This window comes from Theobroma cacao, chromosome 6, assembly GCF_000208745.1.
Source record: "Theobroma cacao cultivar B97-61/B2 chromosome 6, Criollo_cocoa_genome_V2, whole genome shotgun sequence".
In the NCBI taxonomy this organism is placed as follows: domain Eukaryota; kingdom Viridiplantae; phylum Streptophyta; class Magnoliopsida; order Malvales; family Malvaceae; genus Theobroma; species Theobroma cacao.
In genome coordinates, this window is record NC_030855.1 from 20,158,470 (window position 1) to 20,175,548 (window position 17,079).

General features: G+C 34.3%; 2 protein-coding genes across 2 annotated transcripts; one reads left to right on the forward strand and one right to left on the reverse strand.

The window, feature by feature from the left end:
• On the forward strand, positions 5,672-12,247 carry LOC18596244 (inter alpha-trypsin inhibitor, heavy chain 4). The gene is made up of 13 exons (XM_018123784.1): positions 5,672-6,232; positions 6,693-6,845; positions 6,933-7,145; positions 7,221-7,310; positions 7,446-7,562; positions 8,123-8,392; positions 8,544-8,700; positions 9,397-9,474; positions 9,649-9,749; positions 9,928-10,098; positions 10,780-10,854; positions 11,144-11,251; positions 11,605-12,247. The coding sequence occupies exons 1-13, from the start codon at positions 5,846-5,848 to the stop codon at positions 11,941-11,943; spliced, it is 2,259 nt and encodes a 752-aa protein (XP_017979273.1). The 5' UTR covers positions 5,672-5,845; the 3' UTR covers positions 11,944-12,247.
• On the reverse strand, positions 13,652-16,112 carry LOC18596245. The gene is made up of 2 exons (XM_018122974.1): positions 16,078-16,112; positions 13,652-15,865 (listed from the first exon to the last, which is right to left on the reverse strand). Exons 1-2 carry the CDS (start codon positions 16,088-16,090, stop codon positions 13,713-13,715), a joined length of 2,166 nt encoding a protein of 721 aa, XP_017978463.1. The 5' UTR covers positions 16,091-16,112; the 3' UTR covers positions 13,652-13,712.

Sequence of the window (17,079 nt, forward strand, 5' to 3'; positions counted from 1 at the left end):
TTTCACCATTTTAATTGGTTTTTACATTATAACCCTAAATCAAATTAAAAGTAAGACCCTAATTTATTTATTTATAAAAAAAACATTTGATTATCACATTATAACCTTAAATCAATTGTAAAAATTATCTTGAAATCTCTTGAAGTTGAACAATTTTGCAAGCTTAGTTTTAATGCTAGAAAAAAAAGGGGAGAAGAAGATAATTAAGTTAGGACAAAACAAAAGACAACAATTGATTATCACATTATAACCCTAAATCAACTGTAAAAATCACTTAAAAATGTAAAAATTATCTTGAAATCTCTTGAAGTTGAACAATTTTGCAAACTTAATTTTAATGCTATAAGAAGAAGAAAGGGAGAAAAAGATAATCAAGTTAGGATAAAAAATAAAAGAACAATCAAAAAACGTTGAGAGGGAGTTAGAGAGAGAAAAGAAGAATTTTTTGTTTTTTATTTAACTAATTATTAAAAACTTTTTAATATTTAAGTTTAAGTACTTAAGATATTTAGTTTTACCTCATTAATGAATTGGCAGCATTTGGTAAGCTGACAGTGTATAAAAACCTATACACTGTCAGTGCATCAAATATTAATTCTTTTTTTTATGGATGAGTTTTTCTGTTTTTTAAAATAATGTGGTTTTTGGATTAGTTTTCAAGAATGCAATTGATTAATATTGTTTTAATTTTACAAGGTTTTTTGGGTTTATTTTTCTAGAATTGTTTGTCCCCTCTTCTTTAATTTTTCCGTTTTAGTTTTTCTCTTCATCACCTTCTTCATCATTTTCTTTGTTTTTCTTCTCCTGTTTCTTTTTATTTTCTCAACTTTTTTATCTTTCGAACCAAATCTCTAATTTTTTTACTATATTTGTTATTTTTATTTTCACTTTAAACTTTTTTGCATGTAACTAATTTATATATATATTTAATTTTTCAACTTACTTTATTTTTAAAAAGAGAAATAGCACCATTTGTGAATTTTGATATGTGTTTAAATACAATAGTAGTCTCCAAGTTAACTCGATAGATAACCATAAAAAAATCTATTGATTTTTGGACATTTATTTTTAAAAATTACAACATAATTTCATGTTTGTAAATGATACATTGATTCACCATTTGTTTTTAAACAATTATCTTTATGGATTTATATTTAATGTATTGACAGTGTATAGAAACTATACACTCTTGGCTTACCAAATGTTACCACCTCATTAATGAGGTAAAACTAAAAATTTTTAAGGACTTAAATTTAAATATGAAAAGTTGTTAATAATTAATTAAATAAAAAATAAAAAAAATCTCTTTTTTCTCTCTCCAACTCTCTCGCAATGTTATTTTATTGTTTTGCTCTTTTTATCTCTCTCTAACTCCATCTTCTTCACCCTTTTCTTTTATTAAAATTATAAATTAAAATATTTCATTTTTTCCCAAAACTCTTTTACTTTTTTTTTCTTCCATAGGTATCCAAACTAAAATTTTATTGAACTTTTAAGAAAGTGTGTAGTTGAAACCCTAGAAGAGAGAAAGAGTAAAAAATTTGATGTGTAGATTTTTTTTGTTGAGAAAAATAGAGAAAAAAGAAGATTGCTTAACAAAAATGCCTAATTCTTTTGTTGGTTAGTAGTGGAAACATATGAAGTGGGTAACTGGCCGATTTGACCACTAATTGTGATAAATAATTTTTCCTTAAATTGTGACTATGGGATGGTATTAGTGTTGAAAAATTTTTGAAAAAATTTTGTCATAACTTCTGTTAGAATTTTAATTTGATATTAAATTGATCATAGTTAATTACTTTTTCATTGGTTATCACATTATAACCCTAAATCAAATTAAAAGTAAAACTCTAATTTTTTTATTTGAAAAAAACAATTGATTTCTTACATTATAACCTTAAATCAATCGTAAAAATCAATTAAAAATGTAAAAATTATCTTGAAATCTCTTGAAGTTGAACAATTTTGCAAATTTAATTTTAATGCTAGAAGAAGAAGAAGGAGAGAAGAAGATAATCAAGTTAGGATAAAAAAGAAGAAAACAATTGATTATCACATTATAACCCTAAATCAATTGTAAAAATCACTTAAAAATGTAAATATTATCTTGAAATCTCTTGAAGTTGAACAAATTGGCAAACTTAATTTTAATGCTAGAAGAAGGAAAAGGGGAGAAGAAGATAATCAAGTTAGGATAGAACAATTGAAGAATGTTGTGAGGTAGTTAGAGAGAGGAAAAAAGAATCATTTTGTTTTATATTTAACTAATTATTAAAAACTTTTCAATATTTAAGTTTAAGTTCTTAAGATTTTTAGTTTTACTTCATTAATGAAATGGCAGCATTTGGTGAACTGACAATGTATTAAAATCATACACTGTATACTGTTAATGTATCAAATATTAATTCTATCTTTATTATTAATGTAAATTAATTTTATATTTTATACATACATCAAATGATTCTATGCTGAACACATAGCACGGATTACACTCTAGTAAAATTAAAGTAGTTGTCCGCTATGAAATCAAATCCTAATTATGTATTTTTGAAGCAAAGATAATTGAAACACACATCATATTGTCAATGAGATTCAGAAGCATTTTTTTTCTTTTTGTTTTTTTTACTAGTATTTTTTTGAAGGACCAAAAGCCAAAATAATGAGTCTTATATCAAGGTCTTGAGACAATATTATTATTAATATTAGGTATAATACTTTTAAAAAAATTCTTAAATTATTTAAAAATATAAAAGAAAAATATTTATTTTTTATTACATTCAATTAAATTTTTTTACATATTTTAAGTTAAATAAACCCAATTGATCAACTCAAGTTTTAAAAAATCCATAAACTGGATTGATTTTATTTGGTGAACTTTAAAATCGATTCGATCTAGTTTGATGAACCCTAAAACCGATTCAACAAATCTTAAAATCAATTCAATTCAACAAACCCTAAAATCAATTTAATTCAACTCAACAAACCCTAAAATCAATTCTATTCAATTTGAAAAAACCTTAAATCATTCAAAAGTGTTTTTTTTTATATTATACTTAAAATAATAACTTGCCATCTCTCTTGGACTGGCGGGCCCAATAAATTAGTAAAGCCCTTTCAGTTTGTTAGAGCACAACCCAGTCTTGAAAACTTAGTCAGACGATTTGTCACTTAAGCCCAAACTTGGGCTTAGGGCACAAGATAGGTACAATCTCATGGGCCATATCCCATCTTTTTTTATATGACGGGTCGATTCCATTTGAACGAGTTTTAGTTTTTTTTAAAGAAGTGAAGAGAAGGTTTTTATTTGTAATTTTTTTAAATTTTGTTTTTTTTTAAGTTATTTATTTTTTAAAAAACTTCTTAAAATCCTAGTTGATCTTATCTTTGCTTATAAAAGATAAATGAACTGCAAAAAAAAAAAAAAAGATCAAACAGATAACCCTACTTGCATCCATCTCCACGAATATCAATCATTCTAATGGCTGCTTTGCATGCATGCACAGGTATGTATGTGTCTGTGTGATTTATGACATCCATCTCATTTTTGGTCTAATCAATAAGATACTCTCAATCAAGATACTAGTCTCTCTGTGTAAATCCTCCAGTCATAATGAACCCGGAGCACAAGGCAAAGGCAGACAAAAGCTACCCCAACAAAGTCAATCTGAAAAAAGCAGTGTCTGTCTTACATTGAGTCGGAAGGCTGAAGTGTGAAACAGAGTGACACAGGCATAGCAGTCCAAGGACAACGAAAAATGGGCTCAACTCTCCAATTAAAACGGATGCCCTACTCTTTCTCCATCTGAAACCCCGACAATACTTGATAAGATGTGACTAGGAGAGCTAGTCCTAGCGTAGATATTGTGGGTCTTGATTGGATTTTTGTGAACGTGATGAAGCAAATAATATTACCATATTATATACGCAATTACATCATGAAAGCCATTTGGATATTTTTTTTATTATATATTTTCCCCAAACTAATACTTTTAATTACCCACTTGCTCTTTTATTCTTATATTTGGGACAGGGTTAGCAATCAAAATAATTAATTATGTTGTCCGGAGGTGGAATGTGATCTTGCTTTGTGCTTGTCTTTTGTTTTAAGCATGAGATTAATTTTTTGTATATAATTTATTGTATTGATATGGAATGAGAGCAATAAGAATAAATAACTATTATTTAAAATTGAAAACCATGCTAAAGGTTATTAAAATAGTGTTATTCTCTCTCTTTCTCTTTCATTATTTTAAGTGGGTGCAAAGAGTCAATTTTAGACACCCAAATTTCTTCTTTTCCTTAGCAACGTGAAGACTTAACAATCAAAAAGGCAAAGACCAAAATAAAGTAACGCAATTCATTTCACATTGCAATTTACAAAGTTAATGTGGTGATGTTTACTTCGCTTTTGACAACTGATTAAACAACTGGTGGCCCATAAATAATGCCACATTGTACACATTTCATCATAGTAATCCACTCCTGTCAATTTTGGAAGCAAGCCACCCCGCAGCATGAAAAAGAGGCTTTAACCTACAGCCTAGGTCCAGAAAGAAACAACAAGATCATAATAGTATATAATGCATGTATGATGTCTCTACTCAAACTCATCAATTCATGCCTGGCTGTGTTGAGGCAATCTTCAAGCCAATTTCTTCTATACATCATGTGGGTCCTCTAGAGTTCTGATATTCCAATCTCGATGATGATCCGAGGGTTGACATGAAGGGAAGTATCTAGCTAAAGCCGTTTTCACCTTTCCTATTTTCAACAAAATGTTTGGCATCATAGGACCACAATCATCAGGACGGTGGTGGTCCTGAGAGTAGCATATTGATTAGAGGCCCCTTCGTATTTATTAGGTAGCCGGAAAGCATGGCAGTAATTTTCTGTTTCATTTTCATGTCAGTAAAGTTCACAGTTCACTTCAACTCTGGAGTCAAGTTTCTTTCGAGGAGGTGGGATAATCGTATGTGTATGGTCCCATGCAAATTTTCATGGGATCAACAGCGGATTATTTAGAAGTTAATTATAAAAGTAATTGTGTTGTTCAAATGCTTGTCAAGTTGGGAATTTAACACTGTTAACTCTATCTTTTCCCCGTAATCAAAGGAAAACAGATCTCATGTTGCCTACAAATTGATGAGTCATGCCGCCATGGCTTTTTCCATAAATTAAAGACTCAAAAGTACGTGGTCAAAGTCTAGCACTGTTAGATCTAATAAAATAGAAAAGAAAAAAGATTTAACATATGGCTTCGATGCACTCCAATTATTTAATTTTAGCACCGGAGCAATCATTTTCTGCCTATGCACGTAGCAAACCCAAATAAAGTATGCAGTAAACCCCAAGCGACTACTAATAAACTATGGTCAATCAAAATGATTAAAGTTAATTAATCCATGTGATGCGTGACAGAACACATTGGAATCCCATGGACGGTTCAATCAGCCACTTCATTAGCAAACAAAAAAGTTATTGATTAGAAAAAAAAGCAACATGAATCCCTCCTTAACTTGCCAGCATCTTATTGGCTCTCGTAGAAGTTATAATTTTCCTCAATGTACAGGATTTCTACCCGAAAAAGTGCATCCGTAGTCGTGTAGTCATCTGCTGAAACACCCACCTCAACACTTCTGCATGTGGCGATGTGTAATTGGTTTTATTTCCAGTTTAAAACATTAATTTCCGAAAAGTCACTGCTCATAACTGCATTTCAAAAATTTAGCTGTTACTTACCACCATCTTCATTTAAAGAACTCTCCAACTCTCTTTCTGATCCATTTTCATTTTTTTTCCCTTTTCAATCCCTACATCCTCCTTACTTATCGGAAAAAAAACCACCATGGCGGGCGAGTTCTCGACGTCTGTCACTTGCGGCATCATGTTATCAAAGCGACTATACTACGGCAGGGGAGCTTCACCGGCGCCGCCGGTGATGTCGAGGTCGTTGTCGTCGACGGAGAGTTACCGTCCGACGGGGGTGATGGCGTACGCTGTGGTACCCGAGCCAGCGGCGGTGGACAACCCCGACGTCCCTAGCTACCAGCCGTACGTGCATGGCCGGTGCGACCCACCGGCGTTGATTCCGTTACACATGCACGAGGTTTCCATGGAAGTGGACTGTTGTATGGACACTGCGTTCGTTACTGTTAGAGGCGCGTGGCGCGTGCACTGTATAATGTCTAGTCGGAGATGTGACTGCCGGATTGCTATTCCCATGGGGGAGCAGGTAGCTAAAGCAAAACCTTTTTTATTTTTAAAATTTAATAATTATAGTTTATTAGTGCATGGAGTAGTGAAAAAGACGACGTTTTTAGTGGTTAAGTGAAATGGTGGGGGTTAGATGAACTAATAATAACAGTTAAATAAATAGTGTGATTTTCTTTTCTTTCGGTTGGCTTAATATATAAGTGGAGAATTTGTTAGTGGAAAAATGGTTATTTTAATGTTTCCAAATCCTCCCCCCACCCCCCTTCCCCAAAGAAATTGCATAGTCTAGAAAAAAAGATATGCAATTGTCTTTCTACTGTTCCTTAGTCTTTTCATGTCTAAATTATGAATAGTGTAGATTCATGTATATTCATAAGTGCCCATATATATCAGATAATGACAAGTTCATATTATTTAAAGATTTGTTGTAAACTTTTTCTTTTTATAGATTCTCAAGATAAACATGATGTGGCTAACAGGGTTCAATTCTAGGTGTTGAGGTGGACGTCTCTGGGAGGTCCTATAATTCGAAATGGGTCACATTAGCTGATTCAAAAGATACGGAAAAAGTTGCCAGAGCTGGAGATGGATGCTTCTTGACACCCCATACATATACTTTCAAAATCCCACAAGTAGTTACTCTACTTTTCTTAATTTATTACTATTACTATTAATTATAATTCTCTTCACAACATTAATATGTTCTTAATACGTGTTAGGTTGATGGAGGGTCTAATGTTTCAATTAAAGTCAGTTGGTCACAAAAGTTATCATACCAGGATGGTCAGTTTTGCCTCAATGTACCTTTTAGTTTTCCGGCATATGTCATTCCGGTTGGGAAGAAAATCCCTAAGCGAGAAAAGATTCAGTTGAATGTTAATTCTGGCACTGGAACGGAACTTGTGATCAAATGTACTAGCCATCCTCTAAAGGTATGACAATCTCAAAAAAATAGTATCTGGCTTCTCGAATATGAATAAAAGGTAATGCTGTTATAACTCTTCTAGGAGCTAACTCGGGAGGTTCGTAAACTAAGTTTCATATATGAAGCAGAAGTGCCAGCATGGTCAACTTCCGACCTCAATTTTGCTTATACTGTAAGGCCTTTAACTGATAGTATTTTGATTGACTATTCTGTTGAAGAAGTTGTTTTGGACTTTTGAAGGTCATATAACATGTGATGGTGATACGTAACTAAGTGATCCTTGCTTAACTGCTGCTGTTGTTTACAGGTTTCTTCGAGTGACATTTTTGGTGGGGTTCTCTTGCAATCTCCACCCTTGCGTGATTTTGATGAAAGGGAGATGTTCTGCTTCTATCTTTACCCTGGAAATAACCAGAAGACGAAGGTTAGTTAAAAATAATCACTTATCAATGGTTTAAAATTCTTCAATTTCTATTTTTTAAGCAGTTCCTGAAAGCATCTTTTCTAGGATTTTGATCCCTTTTAGATGGGTACAGTGATGTGGTTTTTTTATTGGAAATACATCTCTGATAGGTTGCACTTAGTTTCAGACTGAGTCAACATAGATTTTGAATTCAAGCATTGGCTTTTATACTTTCTTTTCTCTTCCAGAGGAGGATTTGCCAGTTTCTTTTTAGCTAATTATAAGGAGAAATTCCACATTCCCCAAGAAAAGGAAGGTGGCTTCACAAAATCAAACAATGCTAAAATGTGGACAATTTTCTTTAGAGGATAATTAAGATGAGTAGAGAACTTATCAATCAGTGTTAAGGGGATTAAAATATAAAACTTTCTCGTAAGTTGTTAAACCTGCCCAACCTGCTGTAGCTTTAATTCCATTTGAATCTTTGAGGTTGCCATAGGCTAGAGTTCTTACCATACTTGTTTAAGATTTCATTTTATTTATATCATGGCAATTCTTATACCATGGAGTGATTCTGATAGGTATTCAGAAAAGAAGTGGTTTTTGTCATTGACACAAGTGAAAGCATGCAAGGACGCCCAATTGAGAGTGTAAAGAATGCACTATCGGCATTGCTCTCCAAGCTCAATCCACAAGATTCTTTTAACATTATTGCTTTCAATAGTGAGATTCACTTATTCTCGTCAACAATGGTGCTGGCTACTCATGGATCAATCCTAAATGCTACTCACTGGCTGAGTAATAATCTAACTGCAGATGGTGGTACAAATATGATGCTGCCCCTTAAACAGGTACCTAATATTTATCAGCATTTCTTAGGTGACTGATCAATACTATCAGTTAATGCTTAATACTTCATACTTATAGCTGCCAAATCTATACATCTTTTACTATTTAATGACTCATTGAAGGATTTTATCGTCTAATTTTGTTATATTGTAGGCAATGAAGTTGTTATCTGACGCAAGCGATTCAATTCCTCTTATTTTCCTTATAACTGATGGGTCTGTTGTAGATGAAAGAGAGATTTGCAATGTCATGAAAGGTTATTTGTCAAGTGGAGGATCAGTTTCTCCTCGTATATGTACTTTTGGCATTGGTGAGTTTTTAGCTGTTTGGAAAATCTTTTCCTCTTTTTCATACTGCTTTGGCCTCAATTGTCTTTTTCAGTTGATTTGGTTTCTCATGGCATAAAAATGGAGTCTTTCTTTACATTGTAATTACGTTTCTATAAATAGGTGCTACAACACTGTGTGTCAAGTATTGAATATGCCATGTGTTCATGCCATTAGATATCCAGAGATCTGGAGACATGATTCATTTCTCCAGTAGTTTACGCTGCCTTGTAGCTAATCTGTATCCTGTGGGCCTTAACACCAAAGTGCTCGGGAGTTCCATTCAGCCTGTTTAGTCTATGCCCTATTTAGACTTTTGTCAGGCATTGGGCAAAGATCAAGTCTACACCTTCTTTCTGAAAAATCTAAAATCTGAACTTTTTATTTCTTGCTTTGTGCTACAACTGGTCTTCACTTTCTCTTCACAGTGCCCATAAATTTGGTTTTTTGCTGTAAAATATATTTCTCTGCTGCAAATAGACATGTTATGGTGGCGGGCTTAGTAGTTTTCCCTTATCTGGTCTCGTTTTGGTGTCTAGCAACCAATGCTTTGTCAGTAACTCTTTCATATTTTGTCAACTTAATCAGCCTTTTGACACATCTGAGCCATATTTGTTTGCCCATTGCATTCTTGCAGCATTATTACTTAAAAAAGGTTTTTGTGTTTAATCTTTTTCTAGGTCTATATTGTAATCATTACTTCTTGCAACTGCTGGCTCAAATTGGGAGAGGCCATTATGACTGCACTTACGATGCAGGTTAGTATGAAAGAATTTGTAGTCTAGTTGAAGGAAACATTAAGAAACTCAATGCTAAACTATTGTGAACAATGTGGTGAGACTTTACGACTAAATTCACTGCCTTTCAAAAAAAAAATGTATAATTAGGGATTCTAGCAGTATCCATTCTGATTTCACCTTTTTGTTGGCCAGATAACATTGAATTGCGAATGGAGAGATTATTTACAGCAGCTACTTCAGTCGTTCTAGCCAATATAACCATGGACATGCCAGGAAATCTTGATTCTCTCGAGGTACATCAGAGCTGTTTGTAGATTTCCCTGCTCATCTTTTTATCAAATATTTGTAAACTGTTGTAGGTTGATCGAAATATTACTGAATATTTTACTACAAGGTCCTTAATATAGCTTGCCCAAATATATTATCCTTCTAGCCATGTCAGTAACATTTTTTCTCTTCGTGGTCTCGCAGTTGTTTCCATCTTATATTCCAGACCTTTCATTTGGAAGTCCTTTGATGGTGTCGGGCAGATACAAAGGAGACTTTCCAGACAATATTAAAGTTACTGGAATGTTAGCAGATATGAGCACTTTTGTAACTGACTTGAAAGTGCAAAATGCAAAGGACGTGCCATTTGATAGAGTTAACTTTTCTACTCCTGCAGTTAAAACTGCTGAACTTTTCAGAGTTTATACTTGATTTGACAACTTGTTATGATCATTTTGTTTACGGCAAGCAGTGGTTAACTTCAGTTCCAAAGAAACATATTTTTAATGCAGAAAGTACCATCTTCTTTGTGCATTTAACAAGTTTGCTTTAATTTTACTTTATTTGCCTGTGCCAGCTCTTACATGTTAAAGGACCTGTCTGTATACAACTTGCGCAGTTTGCTTTAAATTTTCTTATATGCTTAATAGGCCTTCTACATGATATGATTGAAATATTTTTTGTATCCATGTAAAATAATTGTTATCAAATATGAGGGCTGTTGTCCATAAGAGTCAGTGTTGGGTAAATTGATGTTTGACCCCCTTGGTTAATTTTTTGTACTTAACACATCGTGTTTACTCCCTAGGCAGTTAACTTGTGGTTTGATTTGTTATCATAGGGAGTATGGTGTTAATTTACTAATAATAGGACAGACCCCCCGCAATAGTATATATATCTTTTTAGAAAGTACCTTCTAAATATGAGGGTATCTATGTGAACACTCTTCCAGTTGAAGCCTTATTTAACTATAGATCATCATCATCATTAAAATGCAGATATAGAAGGTTGGGTAGTGATGCATCTATTTTTTCTAATTGTTATGTTTGTTGGCAGATGCTTACAAGGAGGCAAATTGATATTGTTACATGTCATGCTTGGTTTTCAGAGAGTCAAGAGCTTGAAGAGAAGGTATGCCACTTCCTGAAACTTCGGTTGAGCTTATATAACAAATCAGGCCTGTCTGGCATATTTAGGCTAAGTTTGACATTGTGGGTGGGTTGTAAAACTATTGTTTGGCCTGCAAACATAATGCCAAACAAGGAGGCTGAGATGGACTTTGTTGTTATGATCATATTCACACCCTGATGAATACATATAACTTACAGAAATTATTAAGCTTTATTTGCCAATCATTCTTGCAGTCTGGTTTACATTTTTGGTCATACACCTAATTATTTTTGAGCTGTTTCTGGTGCAGGTTGCCAAAATAAGTCTTCAAACTAGTTTTCCATCCGAGTATACCTGCTTGATTTTGCTTCAAACTGATAGTGAAAAGAAAGTGCAAGAATCAATTCGCGTACAGGAGGTACGTACTTGTCTAAGGTTCTGCATGAATTATAGAGGCAGTTTCAGCATTCCCCTTGGATTCAGTTTTATAGTAGTAGTTATGACTATAACCCCCTAGCTCTTTAATTGATTACATTGATCTCATTTCCTTTATATCTCACAAGTTGAGACTCACTCTTACCATCAATCATTCTAAACGACATCAGATTAAAATTTGATAGTTTGGCTGTGGTTTTTCCAAAAATTGAAGAAACTTTCTGAATATAAGAATAGAAGTAGATGATAAACTTGCTAATTCCTGTCTGTTATATAGTTATATGTTTAAGGAGTAAAAATATGCCCATTGACTTAGTTTCTTTTAAATTTAACCAGATATTCAAAAAAATAAATATGCCAAAAAAGGGAGATATGAATGGCCAGAAGCTTGTTTTCCTGGGATGCATGGGGGTCGGCTTTGGTAACTTGACCGCAACGGCTAAGAATATCCCTCCAGGAATTGAGGAACCAAAGTCACCCGAAGGTGCAGAGATTTTGGTTCGGGCTGCTTCCAACTGTTGCAGCACGCTGCTTGATCGCTGCTGTTGCATGTGCTTCATCCAGGCTTGTTCCTATATGAATAACCAATGCTCAATCGTTTTCACACAACTCTGCACCGCTCTCGCTTGTTTTGAGTGTGTCAACTGCTGTTATGAGCTCTGCGCTTGTGTCTAGAGGTACTGGGAATGGTAGTTGAAGTCTTAAAGACGAAAACTAAGAGGAAAGGAATATGATTATTATGGGTATTGTATATAGACTCTGTTGCAGATCATGATGTTAATAGCAACATTTCAATCATAGTTACTTATACGAGCTTGCCTTATCCAGAAGTGATGACTCCCACATCATGCCAATGCCATCTTAGTCCTTGGGTGATACTCATTGAAATACGGGATTATAATATTCTATATCCACTGAGATGGAGATGTAGTTGGATTGGAGTATACACACTTTTGGAGATGAAATATAAATTAATTTTCGTCGTCCTCGTCTAATCCACTCATAATTACATGAATATATTCATAAACATTTCAAAAATTAAAATTTTTGAAAGATTGGTAATTTTTTGTTCATCAACATATAACGTCACACTAGAAAAATCTCATGCATTAACTTGATGAAAGTGTAACCATTTTCGAGCAATGATTTCAATATAATTTTTTAATTCTGAAATTTTATTATTTTTAATAAATCTTGGAGCATTATTTTAGAAAAAAATAGCCTTTTAACAGCAATCTTTTTGTTATGTTTAAAAATTTTATTAAAAGCCGATATGCTTTTGTTGGAATGACTAAACGGGATAGTCAGGTAAATTTGTAGTGAAGCAATGAATAGATGCAATGCAAAGAATTAACACGTGATGGACAAAGATAAAGTGAATAAAATTAATTGGGCCAAATCAGGTTAAAGCCCAACCTAAAATCCGGGACGGATGACGGACCATCAGGCAATGACAACTTTAGACAAGCCTTTTCTTTAAAAAAAAAAAACCTTTTTTTTAAGATTTGATTTTTAATTTAAAAGTTATTATGAAATTTTTATGAATAATAATAATTTTTAAATTTAATTTAAATTTTTTTGTTAAATTTATTTTTATAAATTCTTTTTATCAAATAAGCTATTTGATAAAACAACTTATATAAGTTCTAATTTTAGTTAAAATTACCATAAAAGGGTATTTAATAAATAATTTTTTATTAATCACGAATTCTTTTGTTCATAATAAAAAAAAGTTAACTTTTTTTTATTTATTTAAATAAAATTTNAAAAAATTAATTTTATTTTTTTTATTTATTTAAAATAAATTTTTAAAAGTATAAAAAATATTCTTATATAACATAAAGTTTATAATTAATAATAAATCATATAAAAATGAAAACGGATAATGTTGAGATTATTTTAATAGATGAGAACATTTTTGAAACAAAGAGAAAAGTTTTGCTAAAAAGTTGATGTGTTTTTAAAAGAAGAGAAGAGAAAGTTCTTTTTTGGAACTTTTACTGTTTTTTTTTATTAATTATTTTTTCTTTAAAGCTTCTCGAAAAAATTTTTGACTGATTTTTGTTCTTAAGAGATAAATAAGCTGAAAAAAAAAAATTAAACTACTAAAAAATGTTCTTTAATTTATCTTTTTGTTTTCTTTTAGAGTTTTTATCTCATAATTTTTTGGTAAAATTATATTCTACCACATGATGAAATTAGTTATGAGCAAAGATTATAAATTGTGACGATAGATCTAAATTCAATGGAATTAACACTTGTATCCTCTTGAGAGTGTGTAATAAAAAATTGTTTTGGTGAATAAATAAATCTATGAAAACTACTTTTTAGAAAATTATAATTGATAATTTATTTATATTCATTAAGGTAAATATTTGGAAGGATAAAAGGGAAAAGAAATAGGGTTATGCAAGAGATTAAGTACACAGGGAAGAGAAATGATATTAGGCCAAGTAATAAGCCAGGCGGTCAAGTTCGGCCCACTTCCAAGGGGGATTGTAGCTATCCCCCTCTGCCTCAAGCTGCAGTGGAAGATCCGTCATCCGAATGTGCTTGCTCAAACCAAGATGTGCCATCAAAAGAGCAACGTGAGTGAGCAGCTCTTTGCCATGCCGAAGCTGCATTGTATGATCTTTCCAATCGCAATGGTTGGCAGCAGAGACCAGCATCTCCATCCAAACACAGCTGATTATTTCCCATACCTCGTCTTCATCCATCCGCTTCTCGTCTTCCCTTGACAACCATCTCAATCTTTTGGCAAGCGCACTGCCTGCGAAGAACACCGACTTCCCCTGCCCCTTCATCTGAAAAAGGAACCCTCGCCACTCTGCATCGATAGCCAGCAGCGTCGTGGCAGCCAACCGAACGCCTTTGATTTGCATTTCCTGGTCGAGAAATTTGACAGCTTCCCTGCAAGTGTCTCTGTATCTCAGCTCACCAATACCTTTTCGAAGCATAAATGGAGCCTTAACCAGGAGGTACAACATGTAATCGGACAAGTGTTTACTTATTCGGCAGCGGGCACTGAAACTTCCTCGTGGATACCTTCTTCGTTGATCATAGTAAAGAATATCCGTAGCAATATGCCAAATAAGGAGGCTGTGGGTGAACTCTAGATCCTTTAAGCTCCAACCCACCTCCTCGTGGAGTTCTTTGCTGTGTAGCAACTCATAAGCTCCCCCGTTCAGTAAACATGAGAGTGACTTGAAATCAAATTGCTTTTGTTCGTATTGCGTACGTTTCTCTTTAAGATGAAGGAAAATGAAATCCTTCAGTTCAAGGTCCACATCTATCCAATCAGGACGACGCCAATTCTGATCTAATTGATGCAGGGACTTCTCTAAAACTGTGTTTCCCAGGCGAAGTTTATTTGCAACTGTACTAATCGTGGTTGCCTTGGACTTTAGGCAATATTTTAGAAGGCTACTTTGTGCCATGGATGTGATTCCTTTCCCCTTCTTTCTATGCTTTAACCAACGATTAATAACTCGATCAACACATTTAGGAAGCTTCTTGCCGCCTGGTTTGGTCCACTGGCGCACTGTCCACTTGGAGAATAGCTGCGTAACGAGTGCAAGGGTGTCTGCAATAATAGCTACCACCAGCAGCAAGTAAGTTATGGCAACGTCGACACGTGGGTAGGGACGCTTGCTAATGAAGACTGAGAAGGCAATAAATCCTGAAATGCAAGACAGTAAGCTGATGGAGAGGAGGATGAGACCCGTGACAGAGTTAAGGATGCTGGTCTTGGTGTAAAGCATGTCGTACAAGAATTCTAGTTCAATGTCTACCAACATGAAGGCCTCTTTAGCGGACATGGACTTCTGTAAAGTGAAGATGTCATTTAACTTTTTGTAAAACCGAAGCTTGAGGCCTGAAAATAGGGGCACGAACATCTTGAAGGAAAGATATGCTTGATGGAGATATTCAGCTTCTGGTCTTACGCCTTCCCTTCCCAAGTAATCCATCAGTAGCTCATGCTTAGGAAAATCGAATTTGCCCTCGAGCGTGTGTGAAATTTCAGGGGGAGGAGCTCTTAAAACTGATTTTTTGTAATTCTCGAAGCTTGAGACACTGAGAATCCAAATTCGTTCCCCGCACTTGATAATCCCAGCTATGAATATCAACGTAGCTAGAAAATTGAACCCAGTATGTCTAGTTTGGAACCTCCAGTAGACATAATATGCCATCCCAAATTGGATGAGTAGGCCAACCAAGTATCTTACCCACAATGCACTTTCTTCCAAGTAGTTAGCAGCCATGGTTTCCGCATTGCCAAGATGCAAGAGAAGGAAAGGTGCCCAGAGCACTTCAATGGCATTGATCTTCTCTATTTGGCGCTTTAGGAGGGTAGAAAGTGAAGCAGTTGCAACCCAGTCTCCCAGGAAGTATGCTAGCCAACCAACGGGTATGACCCAACGACTTGCTTTTCCCTTAATTCCATGCCCAAATCCAATGAGAACAATGTGCAGAAAGAGGCTAAGTAGAACAAGTGAGCATAGCTCCACTTTGTTCCACAAATCCTTGCCAGCACTTGGGAGCTGACTTCTGTCGGTGGCCCATCTGCTGGCCTCCGAAAAGAGCAGGCCACTGGCAACTGAATAATTCGGGGTAGGAGGAACCAAGGCAAGAAAGATTAAATGAGTCCATGCAAAATGTTACGAGATTACGGATAGATGACTAATACTACAAGACAGAAATCAAAATGAGAAGCAAAATAGAGTAAAACATATTCTAGTTGCAACAAAATCAGCCCCTTAAAATTCTTCTATTTATTTATTTATTTATCTCATGATTGATAGAACATACTTGAAAGTAGCATGGAGTTTTATCTTCAATTTGTGCCCAACCAACTTAAAGTCTTAGGTATGCAGAAGTTTTCCCTGTTGGTGAATGCGTACCATTTCTCCTCCAAAAATATTGCTAGAAGCTGCAGAGTAACAAATTGATTAAAGGAACAAAAACCTTGCATTTGCACTGCTATTTGTTCTGCATGCTATTGCAATGCAGCCAAATGCATTTAAGTAGCAGCAGCGTAAGGAAGAGAAAGATTAAGGAACTGCCAAAGTAGCATGAAAACAGTATAAATTATGGTCTTGAGACAAGGGATGGATTCATGAGAGGGAATGCCCAACTTACCTGGTTCTCCAAACTTTTGGTTCAAGGTATCATTTATCATTACCAAGAACATTTAGACAAAGAATTAATTTGAAAAATTAGTGCCACTGAACTTCTCCAAAAATGGGAATTCTGTTGTAAGAAGCCCCTGCAGCTACAGCTACAGCTACAGGTCTCACAATGATATTTATGGCTTCAAACAGGGGGAAGGCGCTGTGAAACACATGATACCACTTTTTAACAAGTAATCAATACTGAAACATTACGCATCAAATTGATGTGAAGAAAAGAATTTTGTCCCCATCCCATCCGTAAGCCTTGATCGACTTCTTCAATAAAATGAAGTGAGAGAAGGAAAAAGTTATCTAGGAAAGGAAAAGCCACCTCAGTTTTAAGTGTACTTACCAGAAGACGAATAAATGGGTTGCAAAAGACAACACCCATAAATGGGTTGCCTTTGGATTCTACAAAAATCAAAGGCGACACTTCCATATGCTTGTGTCTCACTTTCAAGAAAAAGCAATGCTACTATAACGCCCGGACAACTTGCAAGCTTTAAAAGCCGGTGTCATCTGTGCTGACATTGTCAGAGCCGTAGAAGAGAATAACCACATAAAGGTGAAGGTGCATTGAAGCAATGAATACATGCAAAACAAATGACATTTTTGAACTGACGTGATTAATGGGATTCCA